Genomic DNA, 23,933 nt, shown 5'->3' with positions numbered 1-23,933 from the left:
AGGGTGCTGGCTTTCCATCACAGGGAGAGAAACTACATATAAATGTTAAAATATCACCAAGCTGGCTTTATGTGTTATACATGTCAGTTTCACTCAGTTGGTTGCACTCTTGCCTCTGAGTCAAAAGGTTGTGGATTCAAGCCCCACTCCAGGACTTGAGCACATGTTATAGACTGACACTTCAGTGCAGTACTGAAGGAATGCCAACTTTCACATAAGAAGTTAAATCAAGGTTCCATCCCCCTGTTATGGTGGACATAAAAGAATAACAAGGGAGTCTTCCTAGTGTCCTGGCCAACATTCTTTCCTCAACCAGCACCACCAATGACTGACCGATGGGTCGACTTTTTTGTAACACTTGGCAACGACAGTTATGCTGTTGATATTTTAGGATGCTCAGTGGTAATTTGTAGTGGTGACTAATTTGTCTCTGACATTAATCATACCTCATTTTCATCTTCTCCAGCCAGTTATTCCAACAAGTCCTACAAGCAGCTCCACAACACCAACTAGCACCATTGGCATGTCATCAAAGTATGACAGTTCTACACTTCATGATGTCTTTATTCTATCTCCCCTTTCAGGAATCTATGGTCCCAGGTAAGTCTTTAAGTTGGGAATTCCTGTTCTACCTTAAACACTGGTCAATCATCACCAGCATTAGGGTCAGCTGAAAATGCCAATTTTCCGTCTTTTCAGATCAACTGTTGCTGATAAATGTACCATTCAAGTTTACTCTTGTCACTGAAGATGTCCCCATTCGTGAAAGTTAAAATGCTTAACATGATATTGTTTTTGTGGTGTTTCTGACATCTGTGTCCTCAGATTGCTTGTTCACCGTGTACCTGCTCCCCTTTTGCTTTGAGAATCCAGACTGCACAATGCACAGAGAATACTAGCACTGTTCAAAGACTATAAAACAAAACACCCTTGCATTCTACAGCATGACCTTCCAACCAAGCTACCACTGAACGCAACTCAACTGAACCCATGCAAAAAGTCGACAGGTTTTGAAGCCTTTGGACTATTGTTTTTTTTTACCCTTTTTTTTTCTTGCTTTAAGGGATGAATTAGGGATGTTGCCTTGTGACGACATTGGCAAGTATGGGATGGCAAAGTCTGGGATGAAAGGTTCTGAATCTTCCAGCTATTTTCTGGACCATGAAAGTGGAAAATATTACACGTTAATGGAAGGAGAAGGTCTGCCCATGAGTTCTGAATATGAGAGAGGGAGATCAACCGGTATCCGGAGAAGAGAGAAAACACCAACTCATGGTTGGTATCTGTCTTGTGTTTTGGAATATTTCACTTTTTTTTTTAAATAGCTGTATTCTTTCCAGTTGAAAGCGAGTTAGAATCTGTCCTGTTCTCTGGAGATGCTGAGGGACTTCAGAAAGGGGAATGCAAAGTAAGAAAAAATTCGCCCAAAAAGAATAAAAATAGCTTCAAAATAGATTCACCTAAATTATTCGTACTCAGTTTAACCCGTGATTGCTGACTTTTTGGTTAAGTAAGTGCTTGCCCCAAGCAACTAATTGTCGCAAGGGGACCTAAATTCCTGTGTTGAACAATGTGAAGAACAGTGGGAGGTTTGGAGAAAGCACAAACAGACAAATTGTCCAAAGAGCATACGAGCATATGAACACAGTTAAAGACCAGGTGGCCCATCAAGTCTGCCCCATCTATCATGGTACAACTTATGCTCAACAGGACCCCCATGCATTCCTCACCCCCTCATCACAACCCCCCACCCCAGCTAGCCATGCAATCTCCTGGGAGAGGCAACAGACCAGCATTTAGGAATTACACTCTGGACAATTACTAATCCCCAAGCTGATCAAACAAGTTCCATGAGACCATGTTGACTGGGAGATACAGTCCCCCAATATTCACCTGAATTACATATACAATTACATAAGTCAGCCACTCGCAGGAACTCATCCAGCTCCATTTTGAGATGTTTGCCAGTGAATCTGCATGAGCTGGCAACTTTTTCCATACATTGTGACTCTGTATGAAAAGATTTCATGACATCTAACCTAGTTTTATGCTTGCATTTATGAAAAGAAAGTCTTTAATTTATACAGAGACTTCTCACATCTGAGAAATGTCTGTAAGCACTTCACACACATTACTTTTAGAAATGCAGCCACTGTTGTTCTATAGTTAAATGAGGCAGTTAATGTATACACAGCAAGGTCCCACAAACAGCAGGGAAATGGATGAACTTTTTTTGGAGGTGTTGGTCGAGGGGAAAAATCTTGGCCCGGACACCAATAAAACTCCCTCTTTTTCTTAATCTCCACCTGAGCAGATAGAGGGGCGCTCAGTTCAATGGTGTATCTGAAAGATGGCGCCTCCGAAAATGCAACACTTCTTCAGGACGACGCTAAGGTGTCATAAGAAATAGAAACAGGAGTAGGCCATTCGGCCCCTTGAGCTTGCTTCATCATTCAATAAGATCATGGCTGATCTTCTACCTCAACTCCACTTTCCTGCATTATCCCTATATTCCTTAATTCTCTTAATACCCAAAAATCTATCAATCTCTATCTTGAATATACTCAATGATTGAGCCTCCACAGCCCTATGGGATAGAGAATTCCAAAGATTCACCACCCTCTGAGTGAAGAAATTTCTCCTCATCTTAGTCCTAAATGGCCGACCCCTTATTCTGAGACTGTGACCCCTGGTTCTAGACTCCCCAGCCAGGGGAAACATCCTCCCTGCATCTACCCAGTCAAGCCTTGTAAGAATTTTGCATGTTTCAATGAGATCACCTCTCATTCTTCTAAACTCCAGAGAATTTAGGCCTAGTCTACTCAATCTCTCCTCAGGACAATACCCCTATCCCAGGAATCAGTCTGGTGAACTTTCGTTGCACTCCCTCTATGGCAAGTATATCCTTCCTTAGGTAAGGAGACCAAAACTGTACACAATACTCCAGGTGTGGTCTCACCAGGGTCCCATATAATTGCAGTAAGACATCTTGGGGGAGAAATTGGGTGGAGCTGCAAACGGGGCGCCAAGCTCGCCTGGGCGGTGGATTTAGCGCAGCATTTGGAGCAGTAGCGACCGCCGGAAATTCAGCTTGAGCGCCCCAAGAGGGACACGGGGCGAGGCTCGAGGCGCTCCGCGTCCCTCTTAGGGCGCTGAAACTGAATATTGCAGCGCAACATGCCGCAGCGCCACACGCTGCGGCACGGCGCGCTGCGGTACTGCAGGTCTTCCTCCCATTCTTAAGGGGGAGGGGCCTGCACCAGCGCGATGGGAGATCGCGAGTGCCGGCAAAAGAGCCCGGCACCGAGGAGAAGTGCCGGGCTCTCGGAAAACAGCCGGCAATGCCGTGGGGGGCGATCAGGAGGCCGGGGATGGAGGTGCTGGCAGGCGGCCGCCGAAAAAAACGGCCACCCCGCACCTCCACCTTAATTTGCGCCACTGCCGCCACAGGAAGCCCCCGTGAACCGGGCGCCATTTGCGAACGGCGCTACAGAGGCGGTCGCTGCCAAATATCGAGATCGGGGCGCTGCGCACACCGATGACGTCATCGGAGGCGGCGCAGTGCAACAGGTTAACGCCGCCATTAGCGCCCCAGCTAAATATCGTGGGAGGCGCGGCCAGTGGCGCTAAAGCCACTGAGTGCCCTCTTTAGGCGCTAACTGGTGGCGCAGCCCACCGAATTTCTAGGCCCTTTACTCTTATACTCAAATCCTCTTGTAATAAAGACCAACATACCATTTGCTTTCCTAATTGCTTGCTGTACCTGCATGTTAACTTTCAGTGATTCGTGTACAAGGACAGCCAGGTCCCTCTGAACACCAACATTTCCCAATCTCTCACCATTTAAAAAACACTCTGCTTTTCTATTTTTCCTACCAAAGTGGATAACTTCACATTTCTCCACATTATATTCCATTTGCACACTCACTCTTTGCATCCTCCTCACAACTTACATTCCCACCTGGCTTTGTATCATCTGAAAACTTGGATTTGGTCCCCTCATCCAAATCATTGATATAGATTGTGAATAGCTGAGGCCCAAGCACTGATCCTTGTGGTACCTCACTACTTACAGCCTGCCAACCCGAAAATGACCCATTTATTCCTACTCTCTGTTTTCTGTCCGTTAACCAATCCTCAATCCATGCTGGTATATTACCCCCCAATCCCACGAGCCCTAATTTTGTTTAATAACCTTTTGAGTGGCACCTTATTGAATGCCTTCTGAAAATCCAAATACACCACATCCACTGGTTCTCCCTTATCTATTCTGCTCATGACAACCTCAAAAAACTCGTAACAGATTCGTCAAACGTAATTTCCCTTTCATAAATCCGTGTTCACTCTGCCCAATCCTATTATTATTTTCTAAGTGCCCTGTTACCACGTCCTTAATAATGGATTCTAATATTTTCCCTGCTACTGATGTCAGGCTAACTGGCCTGCAGTTCTCCGTTTTCTCTCTCCCTCCTTTCTTAAATAGTGGGGTTACATTTGCTACCTTCCAATCTGCAGGAACTGTTCTAGAATCTATGGAATTTTGGAAAGTGACAACCAATGCATCCACTATCTCTATAGCCACCTCTTTCAAAACCCTAGTATGTAGGTAATCAGGCCATGGGGATTTATCAGTTTTCAGTCCCATTAATTTCTCCAGTACTATTTTTTTACTAATAATAATTTCTTTCAGCCAACTTATTTGCTCAAGTCCTCGAACAGTACTTGAGCCCACAAGCTTCTACTGTCGAGACAATGGGGCGAAATTCAACTTCAGCAGGGGTGCAAAACAGGTGATACGGATTGGTCGCCTGTTATATGCCCTGCCTAATTTTCCCTTTCCATTGACTTAAAGACACTTATTCAAGGATCTGTGATGGGACAGAGCTACTGCTGACATGAATGACAACTGGCTGCTCCTGTGCTACTCCATGCATCCAACTGGCAAAGGGCAACTCCTCATAATGGCTACTGATCTGTGCAGGTATAGATCAGTGGGCAGCTGAGGTTTTGCAACCCTTCCATCATGATTGCCTGCAAGCCTACTCCATGCGGGTTGAAACTGACTATAACAGCATCTAGGAGTTCGAATGCCAAATTCTCCACAGCAGCAGTGGCACTGTTCATGAGAGATGCTTCTAGCATTCTTATGGCCTGCATAACTAATATTTTCATGTGTAGATGCCACTTTGTTGCCTCATAGTCAGAGAGAATTCAGTGCAGAGGACTGGTGCTCCATTTCCTACATTATAACAGTGACTACACTTCAAAAGTGCATCATTGGCTGTAAATCGCTTTGGGATATCCTGAGGTTGTGAAAGGCGCGATATAAATGCAAGTTTGTTTGATCGTTCTTTCCTTCCTCCTTTCTCTCTTTCTTTCTCTCTATGATGTTACTCATGGCAGAGTCGAGTGCATATCTGAATGTTGAACTTCCCCACACAAACTAAACCACTTTCTAATATAGTGTGCAAGGCGGCAAGTAGAACCATGAAAGTTTACAACACAAAAAGAAGTTGTCCAGCCCATCGTGTCTGTGCCAGCTCTTTGCTAGAGCAATCCAAAACTAATCCCACTGCCCTGCTTTCTCCCTATAGCCCTATATCTTTCTCTACTTCAAATATGTAGAACTATACTGAATGTGCAAGTGACTTCACAATATGGTCCTGGTGCTATGCCAGACACATTAAGATCTGTGTCTCCATACAACTCAATAGAAAAGAAAGATTTATATTTGTGCAGAGCTTTATCATGTCTCAGAAACATCCAGAATCTCACCATGCATAAGGCCACTCAACATGCTGGGTCTCTGGAATGTAACAGTTGTTCCCTCATTAAGCACCAATAAAGTTATGCTTTGCTAACTGGAGGTTGGTGCCTTGCCCTGTGCTAGTTCATTGCCATTAATATCCACAGCTCCTGAATTATGTCCAACTGCACTGGTGCCTGCTTCATATTGGAAGTGGTGACCATTAGTGCACAAGTATGTGGTGCTCTTGAGGTGTGGCTGGTGTCTCTTGGCTCTGAAGACAATGGTACATTATAGACACATAAGCATACTTATACATTTGGGTACTGCATTGTTATTACATACACTATTATTACTTCTGCACAAGGAGTATGGACACACAGGATATACGGCACAGAAACAGGCCATTCGGTCCAACCATGCCACATCTCATGTAAATTTGTGCACATCATAGAATATAAAATTAACATGGTACATACCACTGATGCAATCCCCCCCCCTCTTATCTTCACAGTCACAGCATTTTCTAAATACTTCCTCCTGAACACATTGATTCCTCATATGGAGTGCTTTAAGGCCACCTGTGAGACACCTTGCCCTCTTATTTGGTTTAAGTTCTGCCTTTAAGCATCACAGCAGTAATGAATGAGACAGGTGATTTGCCTCATGGAAACTCCTTCCTGCAGTATATCCTGTTTCCCATCATACTATGTATAATGGAATTTGTATAACCTTGCAATTTTCATTTCTAATTCCTTATTTGCTACATTGTTACTTATATTTCTCTGTTCCAGTACATTGCCTTTTGCATTTTCTTTTACATCTATAACTTTGCCATGTGCTGCTTCATTACAGCAATCTTATGCTTCACTTTTGTGCTCTTTGAGTTGTGCATCTTCTGCTGGACCTCTTGACAAGTCCTGCTAGTGGTGGAGACAATGTTGATGCTGTCTGTCATGTGCATACCTTCTTTAGTGCTGAGGAGCTGCCATCTCTAACTAAAAATGTCATATCATTGCTCTACACTGCTGTGCTTCCCAACACTCGCTGCTTTCTGGAGCTCTTCCAACTGTGACAGAATGAATTCACTCCTTATCTGATCTCAAAATAGCAAAGCACATCGATCAAGAAACATCATTTTTTTAATATTTCACAGTCCCCTACTCTCCCAAAAAGCATTGTGTGTACATGGCAGCATATAAACTTCTCTCCATGAAACATTGGTGTTTTGCTTCGTTGTTAATCCTGATCCCATCTTTACATTATCATCGAATCATCAGGCATTAAACAACATTTTCATGTTGTTTAATGTCTCTACTAAAATTGCAGAGAGAGGAATTTCAGAGGAGAGTGTTCATATGTTCGTATTGCATATTGTAACTGCTACTGCTTTAGTGATAAAGAAAAATCAGAAATATAACACTAGGGGGGAAAAATTGGGTCGCGCCCCCTTTAGGGCATTAACTTCGCCGCGGGGCGCTACCTTTAGCGCCCCGAAATAGTTAACACCCCTGCACCGGATATTGAATGGTAGCGCCCCAAGCAGGAGGATGGGCGCTACTGGAAGCACACCCCCTCCCTCTTGGGGCGCTACCATTCAATATCACGGCGCTACGTGCAGCAGCACCACGCGCGTCGGCATGTAGCGCCACGGTACTACAGCCTCCCTCCCCTGATTAAAGGAGAGGAACCTAGCGCAGCATGCACTGCAGCCCTGCTGGACCACCAGGGCTCTGCTGGACAACCGGGGAGCAGGGTGCCGGCAAAAGAGCCCGGCACTCAAGGGGAGAGCTGGGCTGACGATTGTGGCCGGCACCCCACAGGAGGAGGCGAGAGGGGGCAGATGCTGGAAGGCAGCCCAAAAGAAATGGCTGCCCGGCATCTGCCCTTTAATTTGCGCCGCCGCAGCTGCAAACACAGCACCTTGACCCTGTCGGACATAGCGTCCGGGGTCGGGGCGCGAGCGAAGTTTGCGGCCAGGGCGCAAGCGGGGCGCTGCGCATGGTGATGATGTCATCACCGGAGGCACGGTGCTGCGGGGCGCTACTGGCTACTGCCGCCTCTAACCTCCTGCTGAATTTCGCGGGCGGCGTTAGCCACGTCCGGGCGCTAGGTGCTTTGTGCCCCGTTAGCGTCCCCAAGGGGAGGCGCAAAGCAACCCAATTTTTCCACCAAGCAGTTGCTTGAATTGCATTGTAACGAAAGACTAAGATAAAGAAAAATCAGAAATAGTCTTTTGTTAAAATGCAATTCACGTTTTTCCTTCAATCATACGATTCTGACCTTCTTTCCTCTTTGCCCCTGGACATTGATGATTCATACTTTTATTACTTTAAGGTCCTTTGGTCTATGTCCCCTGAATATAAGAAGCTTTTCTCAGTTAAACGTCCTCTGATTGTTTTTTCCCTAGATTCACTTTCAATTCAGCTCTTCCATTTATTTTGAAACTTTGATCCAGGGTGAAGATTTAATTTCTTGACTTGAGTTCCTTTGCTTTTCCTTTCTCTCAGAAAATGTAAAATATTTTTAATTTGGTCATCAGAAGCAAAATTTGTTTGATTTCCTGTTCTACTGTTGCATATTTTAAATCCTGGTTTTCCTTTTTCTGATGGTACCCCACTTTTGAATAACTTCTCAATTTTGTCTGAACTTGGAGTTCTGAATTAAGGTAACACATGCTAGCTGAGTCTTTTAATAGGTAACAATTTCTTTCTCTGCATTAATTTGGGATATTTCTCCAAATTTGTTTTTGATAACCTCAGTATTGACATGTTTTTGTTGGGTGGGGGTGGGGGGCTATTTTCGTTTTCATACACTCTCATTTCCTTAGCACTTGAAATAATTCCTCCCCTCCTCTCCCCTCCCCATTCTCTTCCTTGTCATATTCAGATTCTTTGTCAGAATTCTGCCTTTTAAATTTTTATCTGGAAAGTAACTTTCAAAACGACAGTTGATCTCCTTTGCCTCATATACAGACTAACGCACTTTAAATAAGCCACAACGTGTTAAATTCTGGAGTTGTGCTTTAATCCCCAGATGCTTTCCTATTATCACATAGTTCAAACTCCATAATCCTGAAAGGTTACTTGTACTTTTGGACATTGTTTCTAATGTTTCCTTTCCAATTTTACCCACTTTCTTTTTATTCCCTCTCAGAATTCCCATAGGGGGAAAAATTGAGTCGCGCCCCCTTTGGGGCGAAATTAGCGCCCCCGCGGCCGAAATTCACGGTAGTGCCCCAAGAGGGAAGCGGGGCTCTACTGGAAGTGCCCCACCTCCCTCTTGGGGCGCTGTGAGGGAATATTGTGGCACTAGGCGCTGCGGCACATCACGCTGCAGTACTGCAAGCCTTCCTCCCCTTCTTAAAGGGGAGGGGCCTTGCGCAGCACGACCCAGGGCCCAGCTGGGCCACCAGGGATCGGAGTGCCGGCAAAAGAGCCCGGCACTCAAGAGGAGTGCCGGGCTCACGGAGCGCAGCCGGCACTCCGCAGAGGGGCTGCTCAGGAGGCTGGGGATAGCAACAGAGGCAGGTGCTGGCAGGTGGCCAGCAACAAAAATGGCGGTCCGGCACCTCGCCTTTAATTAGCGCTGCCCCGGCCGCAGGTAGGCCCCCCTGACCCCGTTGGACATAGCATCCGGCGGTAAGTCAGGGGGCATTACCGAAGATCGTGGCCGGGGCGCTGCGCGTGGCGATGACATCATTGCCGGCGGCGCAGCGCTGTGGGCGCTAACGGTTACCGCCATCGCTAACCTCCCGTTGAATTTCGTGGGAGGCGTTGGTGGCGCCGCACCCGGGCGTTAGTTGCTCTGCGCCCCGTTAGCGCCCTCTTAGGGCACTAACGGGAGGCGCAAAGCAACCGAATTTTTCCCCCATTGTGTTTAAAGTCATTGAAAAAAAACTTTTTCTGTTGCACTGTCAGGGGTGCCATCCTTCAAAGGAGATGTTAAACCAAGGCACCTTCTGCCCTCTCAGGTGGACATAAATGATCCCATGACACTATTTCAAACAAGAGCAGGGAATTTCTCCCCAGTGTCCTGGCCAATATTTATCTCTCAACCAACATCACTAAAACAAATTATCTGGTCATCATCTCATTGCTACATGCAGGAGCTTGTTATGTGCAAATTGGCTGCTGTGTTTTCTACACTTCAAAAGTACTTCATTGCCTGTAAAGTTACTTCCTTCCTCTATAATATGTGCTGCCTCCTTCAAGTTCCCCTCTCTATACATTTCCCTTGACTCGTCCATCAGCTGCTCTGCTGCTTGTCTCCCAGACGAGACAACCTTCTGAATCCATATTTTGTTTAATTTAAGCTATTTGTTCATCAAAGTTCAAATTAAAAAAAAAATCTGGATAGTTCCCCACGCTTAAACAGATTTTAACCCAGCACATTTCCATATAAGATTCTGAGACATTTTGTTTGCAGTCTATTCCACTACCACACAAAACCCAGTACGATTCCATTTCTGTGTAAGTGCTGAGTCACAAATGATCCTATTTTTCATTGAAAGAAGCAACATTTTTGAAATAACAAATAATCTGAAATTTCCTCCGTTTTACTGGTGATGTTTACTGCTTCACAATCGTTGTATTGTATTGCAGACAACTGTTTTGATGCCACTGTGTTGAGAAATGTTTTATCTGCACACGTGCAAACCAATTCATTACTGAGTCTTCTGAACAGGAGCTTCTCTTAAAAATAGCCTGTGGTTTCAAGGAGCCACCTAAAAGGAGAAAGAAAAAGTTCAGAATACAGAGGATAACAGGGAAAAGGTTTTTTTTAAAGACTAAAAGCTATCAAAATTGTGAGGGAAAATTAGAAAAAAAGGCAAGAGGTTAATGCAAACCTATACATTGTTGGTTAGGACACTGTGTATTATGTTGAATTTTGGGTGTGCTGTTTTCGGAAAGATTTCAAAGTGATGGGGAAGGTTCAGAATGGATGTACTAAGATGATACCAGGGATTTGAGGCTTTAATTATGAATAGAGAGGCTAGAAAAACTGGTTGTCTTTTCACTGGAACGGAGAAGGTTAAGAGGAGAACGAAAGGCATTGGGTTTTAGCAAGGTAACTAGGGAAAAATGATTTCCACTACTCTGTGAGTCGGTAACCAGAGGACATAAATTTAAAGCACAAAAGAGGAGCTGAATTTTTTATGTAGGGATTTGTTATGACATGTAAGGCCCCTTGAGAAGCAGAGGTAGGACCAGATTACATATCAGCTTTCAAAAAGCAAAGTGAATAAATATTTAAAAGGTAAAATTTGAAAAGGCAGAGAGCTGGCACAAGCATAGAGGGCTAAATATGATCCTTCTGTGCTGTAAAATTCCATGATTCTAACTACTGTTATACAGGTTATACAGTCATAAATCGACAAATTAGTGTTTCAGCTGAAATTCTGGCCATTTACTTTTTAACACAGAATGCATCCTAAATATTGTTTCTGTAGATCTAAAGAACATTTATTATTAAAAAACGTGATATTAACATTTTCTGGATTACACTTGTGATTCTCCATAGCAAGGCTTCACAACCTATTTCTGCTTCTATAGAGGTAGAGCTCTTGTACCTTGCAGAACCCTGTTACAGAATCATGGGGAGGGTCTTGGAAGTATATCTCCTGCCCCCTCCCTCCCATCTCAATTGTCTGGCAAATGAAAGAAGAACAAAAAAAAAACTTGCATTTATATAGCATCTTTCACACCCCAAAGTGCTTCACAATGGATTACTATGGAAGTGGAATTGCTGTTGTTTTGTAGGCAAACACGACAGCCAATTTGTGCAAAAACATCATTTTCTACAGTCAACTCTATAATGCCTGTGCTGAATATCTTCAATTGTGGTACCCTCAGAGAGAGTAACTTTTCACATCTCTGCTTGCTTCCTCAACTGAACAGATGATGTAGGTTATAGGAGCAGTCTTGGAACTGTGTTTCCTAAATTACCACAGTGACTACACTTCAAAAGTACTTCATTGGCTGTAAAGTGCTTTGGGGTGTCCTGAGGTTGTGAAAGGTGCTATACAAATGAAAGTTCGTCCTTTCTTCACTCTACTGACTTCAAGACAACCTAGCACTTCAGACTGGCCTGGATGACAATCCAAAGCCACCTGATCCCAGAAAGTCCTCTACCAACTGAACATGCAGCCATATCCAACCAATGGTGATTGTTTGAAGGGTTGGGCAGCTCCAGGTTGGCCCTCAGGCCAGTGCAAACTGCTGGCTCACATTAAAGTCAATGGAGGTGTTCTGTTACTGTCCTGTAGCCTGTGTCACCAGAATGATTCAGGAGGAAAGCAGATATATAAAGTGTCATTCTCTGTGAGGATACATTCAAGGCACCCTGTATCCCACATCACCGGGACGACTGTTGGGGGGAGTGCAAATGTTAAATTCCTCCTCATGGTAATACAGAAACATTTAATACAAGTTACAACATACTGTTATACACGTATTGTTAGCAATATCCTGCTGCTTCCAGATAGTATGCATTTTATTTGCATGGTCTCCAATACATCCTTAACGCATAGAATCATAGAATGGTTACAGCACGGAAGTAGGCCATTCGGCCCGTCGAGCCCGTGCCGCGGCTCTCTGCAAAAGCACTTCAGCTAGTCCCACTCCCCTGCCATTTCCCCATAGCCCTGCAATTTTTTTTCCTTCAGATACTTACCCAATTCCCCTTTGAAGGCCGTGATTGAATCTGCCTCCACCTCCTTTTCAGGCCGTGCATTCCAGATCTTAACCTTTGCCAATCACCATAAATCTGTGTCCTCTGGTTCTCAATCCTTCTGCCAGTGGGAACAGTTTCTCTCTATCTACTCTGTCTAGATCCCTCATGATTTTGAACACCTCTATCAAATCTCATCTCATACATCTCTGCCCCAAGGAGAACAATCCCAGCTTCTCCAGTCTATCAACGTAACTGAAGTCCCTCATTCATGGAATCATTCTCGTAAATCTTTTCTGCACCCTCTCTAAGGCCTTCACATCCTTCCTAAAATGTGGTGCTCAGAATTGGACACTGTACTCCAGTTGGGGCCGAACCAGTGTTTTATACAGGTTCATCATAATTTCCACACTTTTGTACTCTATACCTCTATTCATGAAGTCCAGGATCCCGTAAGCCTTTTTAACTGCTTTCTCAGCCTGCCCTGCCACCTTCAACGATTTGTGCACACATACCCCCAGGTTTTTCTGTTCGTGCACCCCCTTCAGGATTGTACCATTTAGTTTATATGTCTTCTCCTCATTCTTTCTACCAAAATGTATCACTTCACGCTTTTCTGCGTTAAATTTCATCTGCCGCATGTCGCCCATTTCACCAGCCTGTCTATGTCTTCCTGAAGTCTATCACTCTCCACCTCACTGTTCACTATACTTCCAAGTTTTGTGTCATCTGCAAATTTTGAAATTCTGCCCTGTACACCCATGTCCAAGTCATTAATATATATCAAGAAAAGCAGTGGTCCTAGTACCAACCCCTGGGGAACACCACTGTATACCTTCCTCCAGTCCGAAAAACAACCGTTCACCACTACTCTCTGTTTCCTGTCACTTACTCATTCTATTTTTAGCTTGCGTTGGACGCTATATGAATGTAAGTTATTTTTGTTTTTGATAACCTTCTTAAAAAGCACACATAATAACAAGGCCTATGAAATTACCTCTCATTTTCAAGGGTTCTTACCATCATTTAACTTAATATCTAGGTAATTGAAATCACCCTAATTACTCTTCTTCATTCCTCTGATACTCTTGTTTCTTGCTTGATTAATTCGGTCAATTTCTGCTTTTGGCCCACTGATCATTAATTCTCAGTCATTAATTTCAAGTATTTTGTATCACAAATTTCCACCCTAGTAACCTCATCAGGGGTCAAATCATTTTATTTAATTAGTTGTCATATTTTCTCTTATTAATAACACTGCTCTTCTCAAATAATTTTCCCAATCTTTCTAAATATTTCCAAACCACTGAAGTAACCTTTACTGAATGTCACCACACATCAAGGACATCAAGTACATTGACAGTGAGCTTGCATACTGTTAGTGCAGAAAAATAAAAATACAATAGATCCCTCCCTCAGTTTAAGGGAGAGCTCTGCATGATCTTCGCTACGGCATGCAGAGAGCTCCCTCCCAATAGTTTGAAATGTAAATGTTTACAGAGCGGGGAGTGGAAAATCTCTGCTCTCTAAATTAGGCTCGGGTACAATGGCCCAGAAATTCGGGTCGGGGGCTTGCCGCGCGTGCAAGCCCCCGATATGCACTTACCCGACGCGCCGGCCGTTGAGCTTCAGGGACGCCTGGAATTGCTGTTTTAAAATGTTGACTCCCGGGCAGCGTCTGACGTCACGCCGCCCAGGAGTGCAGCCAGCGCGAAGCCTGTAGCGCGCTGTGCAACTGAGACACGCCCCTTGAGGTCTCAGTTTAATAGGACACGCCCCCAATGTTTCTCACAAGCTGCTAAGCATTTTTACATGCAAAGCAGCATTTTAAATAGGTTTTTGGTATTTTTATAAACTTTTAAAAACGTTTACATTATTTTGAAGAATCTGAAGTAGTTTTAAACAGAATTAAAGCAATTTAAAGACTTTTAAAAGCCCTAAGAGAATTTTTTTAATTCCATTTATTTATTTAGCAATGTCGTCGTCATACGTGTCTTCACACTGTTCCCTTTGGGGAACTGTATGAAGTGGTGGAAGGATTTATGGCCATGATTAACGCTCATTCCGTGACCGTAACCATCTTTGAACCGGCCATTAGGGTGGTTAGTCCTATGGCGGGAGGGTTTTACGGGCTCCCACAAGCTATACAAGGAGGGGGGGCCACCCACACCCACGGATGCAAATATCCCACTGGATGTCAACCCAGAATTTAGAGCCGGAGCTCTGACTCCACTTGCCGGGACTGTCTGGAGCGGGGTTCGAAACCCTACCCTGTCTGGCCCAGCGGCGGGGATCCTACCGCTACGCCAAAGGCCCAATCCGATTAGCAACGTGAAATGGCTGGAATGAGCACAATTCACGGCATTAAAAGAACTCACAATTGAACTGATGATGACCTCAGCAATCTCCTCAATGAGGTGGAGGCGCAGCGCCTGCTCATCATTGGTAATGAGAAGTCAAAGGCGCCGCAAAAAGGACAGATGATAGCTTGGTCTTTCAAGTGGCAGCATAGGGCTCCAGTCACGGGGAGGGAAAAGGCGCAGGAAACGTATGGGTGTCACCTTTTGCGCGGAGTGGGCCTTTTGCGTAGCGGTAAGCATCCCCGCCGCTGGGCCAGAAGGAGTAGGGTTTCGAACCCCGCTCCAGACAGTCCCGGCAAGTGGAGTCGGAGCTCCAACTATAAATTCTGGGTGGACATCCAGCGGGATACTTGCGTCCGCGGGTGTGGGTGGCCCCCCCCCCCCTCAGATGGGTTGTGGGAGCCCGTAAAACCCTCACGCCATAGGACTAACCACCCTAATGGCTGGTATGAAGATGGTTATGGTCACGGAAGGAGTGTTAACGTGGCCAGAAATCCTTCCACCACTTCATACAGTTCCTGAAAGGGAACAGTGTGAGGATACGTACGACGATGACCTCTTGCGCAATGCACCTCCTTCGACCCTCAGTCGCAGATGCGAGGGGGCAAATCGCGCAATTGTTAAATTTTTCATTTTATTGACATGTAAAATGTTGGCCCAGTAATTCCCTTCCAAACGCGCGAGTACGGTCGGGGTACTTACACGTCTGGCCGGAGAAAATGCCGGTTTTCAGCATGCACAGCGCATGCGGGGAAAACCGGCATTTCCTGTCCTCTGAACGAAGGGGTTCAGAGGCAGAACACGTGCGACTGTACAGGCAGCGCGTGTGCAGTAAAATTCGCCGCTTTCATTCATGCTTTCAGTGAGGTCAAGTCCTTACAACTTACACATGAAAAAAGCATGAGTACAGTTGCTCCAGAGGCTGCGGAGGAAGATATTTCTTATCGTGGAGCTTCTGAAAGGCAATATTTTTGTTTGGGAAAGGGAGGAAAGTTATTTTAAGAAATGCTGAGGTAAGTTTTAAAGTTTATTTTTGTTTTTTAAAACGGGTTTTCAGTACTGTAGGTAGAAGGATCAATTGTGGCTATGTGAATTGAATTTGCTGTGTTTATTAAATGTGAAAATGACTCCAACATTTTTAAGAAAGAAACTTTTCATCAGTAATATATTCTTTTAAGTAATTATGTATGTATGTCTGTATATATTCCTTTACTTATGTGTATGAATGTATGTATTTAATTATGACTTTCAGAGAAAGTAACTTATTGGAAAATCATAATTAAAAACATACATTCATACACATAAGTAAAGGAATATAAAACATACATACATATACGTAAAGGAATATATGCGGACATACATACATAATTACTTATTACTGATGAAAAGTTTCTTTCTTAAAAGTGTTGGAAATGTTACATTACTCATTTTAGAACACTCATTCTCACATTCAATTCACACAGCCACAATTGCTCCTTCTACCTACCGTACTGAAAACCCGTTTAAAAAAAAAAATTTAAACTTTAAAACTTACCTCAGCATTTCTTAAAATAACTTTCCTCCCTTTCCCAAACAAAAATATTGCCTTTCAGAAGCTCCACGATAAAATATATCTTCCTCTGCAGGCTTGGAGCAACTTTACACATGCTTTTTTCAAGTGTAACTTGTAAGGACTTACCCTCACTGAATCCATGAATGAAATCGACGAAGTTCACTGCGCAAGCGCTGCCTGTGCAGTCGCACGCGCTGTGCCTCTGAACCCCTTCGTTCAGAGGACTGGAAATGCCGGTTTTCCCCGCATGCGCTGTGCATGCTGAACACGGGCATTTCCTCCGGCCAGACGCGTGAGTACCCCGACCGTACTCACGCATTGAGAGAGGAATTACTGGGCCATTGTGTCTGGGTGTTCACTGGGCCTTCCCATCCTCCCCACCCCACCACCCACCAAGCCCTTTGCAAACCAGCTTCAACACTGCACTGGATTTACACTCCATGTGGTGGTAACCAAAATAGTGTGGGAACACTGCCTCCAGAGAGTATCACTCTGCTTCGCTCAGGAGTCAGCTCGGACCCTGACTCTGGGTTTACACTGCCAGTTTAGCTTCAATGCAAAGCAGTAAAAATAACCTAGTACAAGGCAATGGTTAGCCCTAAGTTAGTGTACTGTGTGTAGTTCTGAGTGCCCTAATATAGAAAGGGCATTAAAGCCACACAAGGCAATGTACATTCACCTGGATGATGTCAGGGATGAGAAACTACTTATGAGGAAAGACTTGTGATTCTGGGACTATTTCCACTGGAGCAAAGAAGGTTAAGAGGAGATTTAACACGGATGTTTCAAATGATGAAGGTTTTCGATGGGGTGAATAGGAAAAGACTATTTCCTCTGGTTGGGGAGTCAGTAACAAGTGGTCATCAATTTAAAGTTGTCACGAAGAGAGTGAGAAGAGAGCTGAAGAGAAATCTCTTTATGCTGAAGGTTGGAGCATGGAATACATTGCCACAGGGAGTAATCGAGGCAGAGACCATCGTATGTTTTAAGGGCAAAGCAGATAGGCATTTGAAGGAGAGGAATATAGAGAGAAAAATTTAAAAGGACACCGGAGTGGGATTAGGTGGATAGCTCTTTCTGAGCACTGGCATATAGACACGCTGTGCTGAATGGCCTCCTCTGTACTGTAAGCTTCTATGGTTTTACGTAAATTGCTCTGCGCTGATGCTAAACTTGCTGTGTAAATGTCTCCCTCGTCATCGCTATTCTCTACTGAGTTCTTCATCGGGTATGTTGTGACCTGTCAGCTGATTTTTCATTCATATGCAATGTTCTGGCATTGTCACTGCTGTACCGTGTCATCAGTGGAGACTGAGGGAGAATAAGTCAGTCCTGAGAATAAAATCAGCCACAGATAAATGATGTGGTTATATTCAGCCACAGATAACATCAAAGCATCAGATCGGCACCTCAGGTGATGGAATATTTGGAGTACATTGTCTTGACAACTCTGTGTTGAAAGAATGTGCTGAAAAGTAAGATTTTACCCCCAAAAAAATCTAAGCTTGTGTACTTATAATATTTGCCTATTTGTTCTGGATTAGATTATACGACCAATCTCACTTCATAGAAGGGTGTACACACGACATTTTCAACAAGTCAGTTACTTTCCCAACAGTGATTTAAAATGAACTAAAGGTGCACCTAAACGAAACCTGAACTGTCTTGTTGCATACAAGAACATCTTCCTGTTCCCTCCAGTGCGGACTGTTGTCTTTTCCTGAGCTGTTTGGTTAACAAACACTTGTAAGGTTGAAGTAGTCTCATAGCAGGGCCCGTTGTGGGTTTTCCGTTTACAAAAATCTCCTAAACTGTTGTCAGCTCAGTCAAAACAGGTCATCCTTCTGAATCACTACAACAATATCTCTACTCCTCATGCAAAATATTTTGTGTTACTTTGGCAACATGAGACACCTACGTCATGAAGCACGTATCAATGTTGGGTGTGAAGGACTGAATGCCTTTTACACGGCCCCTTTACACATCCCCTTTATGCATCCCCTTTAAACAACCCCTTCAAGCAACCCCTTTACACGGCTCCTTTTACACGGCCCCTTTTTACACGGCCCCTTTTTACACTATTATGTCCGTGTATAATTGAGACACGGACTGCAGGAGTTGGTTATAACAGGTCTTTACTGAGTGGAGACAACCTGGAACTACTATGCAAAAGTTACTACACAGGCTTATATACAGGGGTGGTCACTACTGGTACTGCAGTATACAGGGGCTGCAGAATATAGTTCCTTCTGCAAAGTACATACACTACAATTCCTCCCCTTTTAGCTAAACAGTACATAACATTCAATTAATAATTAAATAACATATTTACAGTTGCTGGATACATTAGCTAAAGTTAAGCAATTATAAGTTCAGTCTTTGAGGAGACTTCCTGATTCTGTCTGGATAACGCCTCTTTGGGGTATCAGGTTCTTCTGGCAAAGTTGATTCGGGATCAACGTCGTTGTTTGGTTCGTCTGCTTCCAATGTCACCGATTCTGAGGTAGATGCAATTGGTACTTCGGTTTCATCACCAGGTGTATCGGATCGTGGTGTGGAATTGACGTTTTCCAGTGACTCTAGAATCTGGTCAGCATGGCGTCTTACAATGCTCTCTCCAACGTCCACGGTATACATTAGAGGTCCTTGCCGTGTACAGATCGTTCCTGGCTGCCATTTCTCTGTGCGGTAGTCCCGGGCCAAAACTGGTTGACCTATCTTAAAACTCCTGGTCGGCCTTTCATTCATATTCTGAAACTGCCTGTTCTCCACATCTCTTCTGATGTTTGGCTTAACCAAATCCAAGCGGCATCGTAGTCTTCGATTGAAGAACATCATGGCTGGAGTTTGGTTGGTAACCGCATGTGTCGCATTCCGGTAGGCAAACAAGAAGTTATCCACCTTGTGTTGTAGGGGTATGACTTCATTACACATTGCCTTGATAGCCTTCTTGAATGTTTGAACAAACCTCTCAGCCAATCCATTGGTGGCTGGATGATATGGGGCGGATGTGTAATGCTTAACACCGTTGTTCTTTAAGAACCTCCGGAACTCTTCAGACACAAACTATGGTCCATTGTCGGAGCAAATCTGTTCAGGCAGCCCATTTCTGGCGAATATGGTTCGTAAGACTGTGATAGTTTTTTCTGTGGTGGTTGAGGACATTTTTATTACCTCTGGCCACTTTGAATGTGCATCCACCGCAATTAAAAACATCGAGTCCATAAATGGACCAGCAAAATCAATGTGCACCCTTTGCCATGGAGATGAGGGCCACTCCCATGGATGTAGCGGGGCTTGTGGTGGGGCGTTTTGGACCTTCTGGCATCCTGTACAGCTCTTGGTCATCTCTTCGATTTCTCTATCAATTCCCGGTCACCACACAAACGCTCTGGCTAAGTTCTTCATTTTTACCCCTCCCAGATGACCCTCATGAAGCTCATTGAGCACTCTATCCTTCAATTTGGGTGGAATTACTACTCTGGATCCACACATCAAGGTTCCTCTGCACACTGACAGCTGTTCTCTTCTCGGCGAGAATGCTGGCAGCACTGGTTCGCCATCTGCTGGCCATCCCTTCACCGTTAAATGATAGACCCAGGAGAGTGTCGGGTCATTTCGTGTTTCCTTTTCTATGTTTGCATTTGTCACAGGGAGACATTCGACTATGGTCAAGTGGAATATCTCCACTGGATCCACTGCAGGTGCTTCTTCCACCGTCGGCAACGGTAGGTGCGACAATCCATCAGCATTCCCATGCTGTTTAGTTCCTTTGTACTCGATGTCATATTGGTGTGCCCCTAGGAAAAGGGACCACCTCTGTAGCCGTTGTGCTGTCATTATCGGTACGCCCTTCTGAGGGTTGAAAATGGAGACAAGAGGTTGATGATCAGTTAGTAGAGTAAATTTCTGACCGTGCAGGTAGTGATTGAACTTCTTCACCCCCCACACCAGGCTGAGGGCCTCTCTGTCAATCTGGGCGTAGTTACGCTCGGCTGAAGTTAACGAGCGTGACGCAAAAGCTATCGGCCTCTCTGAACCATCAAGGAATTTATGTGACAGTACCGCGCCAATGCCGTAGGGAGACGCATCACACGCCAGTCTTATCGGTAGTGATGGGTTGTAGTGAGCCAATACTTCTCTTGAAGTGATTAGGTCCTTACTCTTCTGAAAGGCCCCTTACATTCATCGCTCCATTTCCATGCTACTCCAGTTTGTAGTAGGGCGTTCAGTGGGTGCAGAATTGTGGACAAATTCGGCAAAAACTTATGGTAGTAATTCACCAATCCGAGGAATGACCTCAGTTGCGACACATTTTCAGGCGCTGGAGCCTTAACTACCGCTTCAATTTTGTCAGGGGACTTATGTAACCCCTCTTCATCAATCACATGGCCACAATACGATATCTGTTTCTTAAAAAACTCGCACTTGGGGCGATTGGCTCGTAGCCCATGTTCTCTTCGTCTAGTGAGCACCTGCTCTAGGTTGGCAAGGTATTCACTGTCATCTTCACCTGTCACTAGGATGTCGTCCAAGTAACACTGAGTCCCCGGAATCCCTTGCAGGACTTGTTCCATCGCTCTTTGCCATGTCGCCGGAGCTGATGCTACTCCGAATACCAGTCGATTATACTGGTAAAGACCTTTGTGAGTGTTTATCGTGAGATATTTCCTAGAGGATTCTTCAACCTCCATCTGCAAATATGCTTGTGCTAGGTCAATTTTTGTAAAACGCTTCTCTCCAGATAGTGTGGCGAAAATATCTTCTATCCTCGGAAGAGGATATTGTACTGTGTGAAGGACTGGGTTCACCGTCACCTTGGAGTCCCCACAGATGCAAACCTTCCTTGGCTCCTCAGACTTATTGTTTAATGTTTTCTTCATGACAGGAACGATGGGTGTCGCCCACTCGCTCCAGTCTACCTTAGATAACACGCCTGCATTCTCCAGATTCTCCAGCTCTGCCTCGACGGCTGGGCGAATTGCATATGGTACCGGTCTTGCTTTAAAAAACTTGGGAATTGCATTCTCTTCTATTTTTACCGAGGCGGTTACGCCTTTAAGAGTTCCCAGTTAGAGTCATAGAGTCATAGAGTAATACAGCACGGATAGAGGCCCTTCGGCCCATCGTGTCCGCGCCGGCCATCAAGCCCTGTCTAATCTAATCCCATATTCCAGCATTTGGCCCGTAGCCTTGTATGCTATGGCATTTCAAGTGCACATCCAAATGCTTCTTAAATGTTGTGAGGGTTTCTGCCTCCACAACCCTTTCAGGCAGTGAGTTCCAGACTCCAACCACCCTCTGGGTGAAAAAGTTCTTTCTCAAATCCCCTCTAAACCTCCCGCCCTTTACCTTGAATCTATGCCCCCTAGTTATCGACCCCTCTACTAAGGGAAAAAGCTCCTCAGCATCCATCCTATCTATGCCCCTCATAATTTTGTACACCTCAATCATGTCCCCCCTCAGCCTCCTCAGCTCCAAGGAAAACAAACCCAACCTGCCCAGTCTCTCTTCATAGCTGAAGCGCTCCAGCCCTGGTAACATCCTGGTGAACCTCCTCTGCACCCTCTCTAATGCGATCACATCCTTCCTGTAGTGTGGCGACCAGAACTGCACACAATATTCCAGCTGTGGCCTAACCAGTGTTTTATACAGCTCCATCATAACCTCCTTGCTCTTATATTCAATGCCTCGGCTAATGAAGGCAAGTATCCCATATGCCTTTTTTACCACCTTATCCACCTGTTCCGCCGCCTTCAGGGATCTGTGTACTTGCACACCCAGATCCCTCTGACCCTCCGTCTTGCCTAGGGTCTTTCCATTCATTGTGTATTCCTTTGCCTTGTTAGTCCCCCCAAAGTGCATCACCTCGCACTTTTCCGGGTTAAATTCCATTTGCCACTGTTCCGCCCATCTGACCAACCCATCTATATCGTCCTGCAGACTGAGGCTACCCTCCTCGCTATTTACCACCCTACCAATTTTTGTATCATCCGCGAACTTACTGATCATACCCTTTACATTCATATCCAAGTCATTAATGTAGACCACAAACAGCAAGGGACCCAGCACCGATCCCTGTGGTACCCCACTGGCCACAGGCTTCCAGTCACAAAAACAACCTTCGACCATCACCCTCTGCCTTCTGCCACTAAGCCAGTTTTGTATCCAATGTGCCAAGGCACCCTGGATTCCATGGGCTCTTACCTTCTTGACCAGTCTCCTGTGCGGGACTTTATCGAAGGCCTTACTGAAATCCATGTATACCACATCCACTGCGTTACCCTCATCCACACACCTAGTCACCCCCTCAAAAAATTCAATCAAATTAGTCAGACATGATCTTCCCTTGACAAAGCCATGTTGACTATCCCTGATTAATCCTTGCCTCTCCAAGTGGAGACACATTTTGTCCCTCAGGATTTTTTCCAATAATTTTCCTACCACTGATGTTAGGCTCACTGGCCTGTAGTTCCCCGGTTTTTCCCTACTACCCTTCTTGAATAATGGTACTACATTAGCGGTTCTCCAGTCCTCTGGCACATCCCCTGTGGCCAGAGAGGTCCTGAATATATGTGTTAGAGCCCCCGCAATCTCCTCCTTTGCCTCACACAGCAGCCTGGGATACATTTCATCCGGGCCTGGGGATTTATCCATTTTTAGGCCAGCTAAAACCGCCAATACCTCCCCCCGCTCGATGTTAATATGTTCGAGCATATCACAGTCCCCCCGCCCTATTTCTATGTCTACATCGTCCTTCTCCATAGTGAAAACAGACGCAAAAAATTCATTCAGAACCCCTCCTACATCTTCCGGCTCCACACACAGATTGCCACTTTTGTCCCTAATGGGCCCTATTTTTTCCCTAGTTATCCTCTTACCCTTAATATACTTATAAAACATCTTCGGATTTTCCTTTATTTTGCTTGCCAGTGTTATTTCATGGCCCCTCCTTGATCTCCTAATTTCTTTTTTAAGTATCCCCCTGCACTTTTTGTACTCCTCTAGGGCTTCCTCCGTCTTTAGCCTTTTGTATCTACCAAAAGCCCTCCTTTTTTTCCTAATCCATTCCCGTATATCCCCTGACATCCAAGGTTCCCTGTGGTTTTTGGAACCACCCTTGACCTTTACGGGAACATGTTGCCATTGTATGTTCTCAATCTCCCTTCTGAAAGCCTCCCATTGCTCCGATGCGGATTTTCCTACAAGTAGCTGATCCCAGTCCATTTTGGCCAGATCCTGCCTTATCCTATTAAAATCGGCCTTCCCCCAATTTAGAACCTTTATTTCCGGCCCATCCCTGTCCTTTTCCATGGCCACCTTAAATCTTACCATATTATGGTCACTATCACCAAAGTGCTCACCTACTAGCACTTTTTCCACTTGGCCGGCCACATTCCCGAGAATTAGGTCCAGTACCGCCCCCTCTCTTGTAGGACTTTCTACATGCTGGCTCAAAAAGCTCTCCTGGATGCACTTTAAGAATTCTACACCCTCTGAGCCTTTCACACTCTGACTATCCCAGTTAATATTGGGGAAGTTGAAATCCCCCATTATTATTACCCTATTATTTGCACATTTCTCTGAGATTTGCCTACATATC

General features: G+C 44.8%; 1 protein-coding gene across 3 annotated transcripts in view; it reads left to right on the top strand.

Moving 5' to 3' along the window:
• The window catches only part of LOC147124941 (connector enhancer of kinase suppressor of ras 2), a 1,271,510-nt gene that overhangs the window by 895,777 nt on the left and 351,800 nt on the right, over positions 1-23,933 (top strand). For all 3 annotated transcript variants that reach the window (XM_085995047.1, XM_085995029.1, XM_085995038.1), the window contains exons 10-11: positions 467-600; positions 1,064-1,275. In XM_085995047.1, coding sequence (XP_085851173.1) covers positions 467-600; positions 1,064-1,275 — 346 coding nt within the window. The remainder of the gene's footprint in view (positions 1-466; positions 601-1,063; positions 1,276-23,933) is intronic.

The sequence above is a fragment of the Somniosus microcephalus genome, chromosome 1 (genome assembly GCF_052327205.1).
Source record: "Somniosus microcephalus isolate GS21.2 chromosome 1, FLI_Smic_1.0, whole genome shotgun sequence".
Lineage (NCBI taxonomy): Eukaryota > Metazoa > Chordata > Chondrichthyes > Squaliformes > Somniosidae > Somniosus > Somniosus microcephalus.
This window is presented reverse-complemented; position numbering and strand designations above follow the sequence as displayed.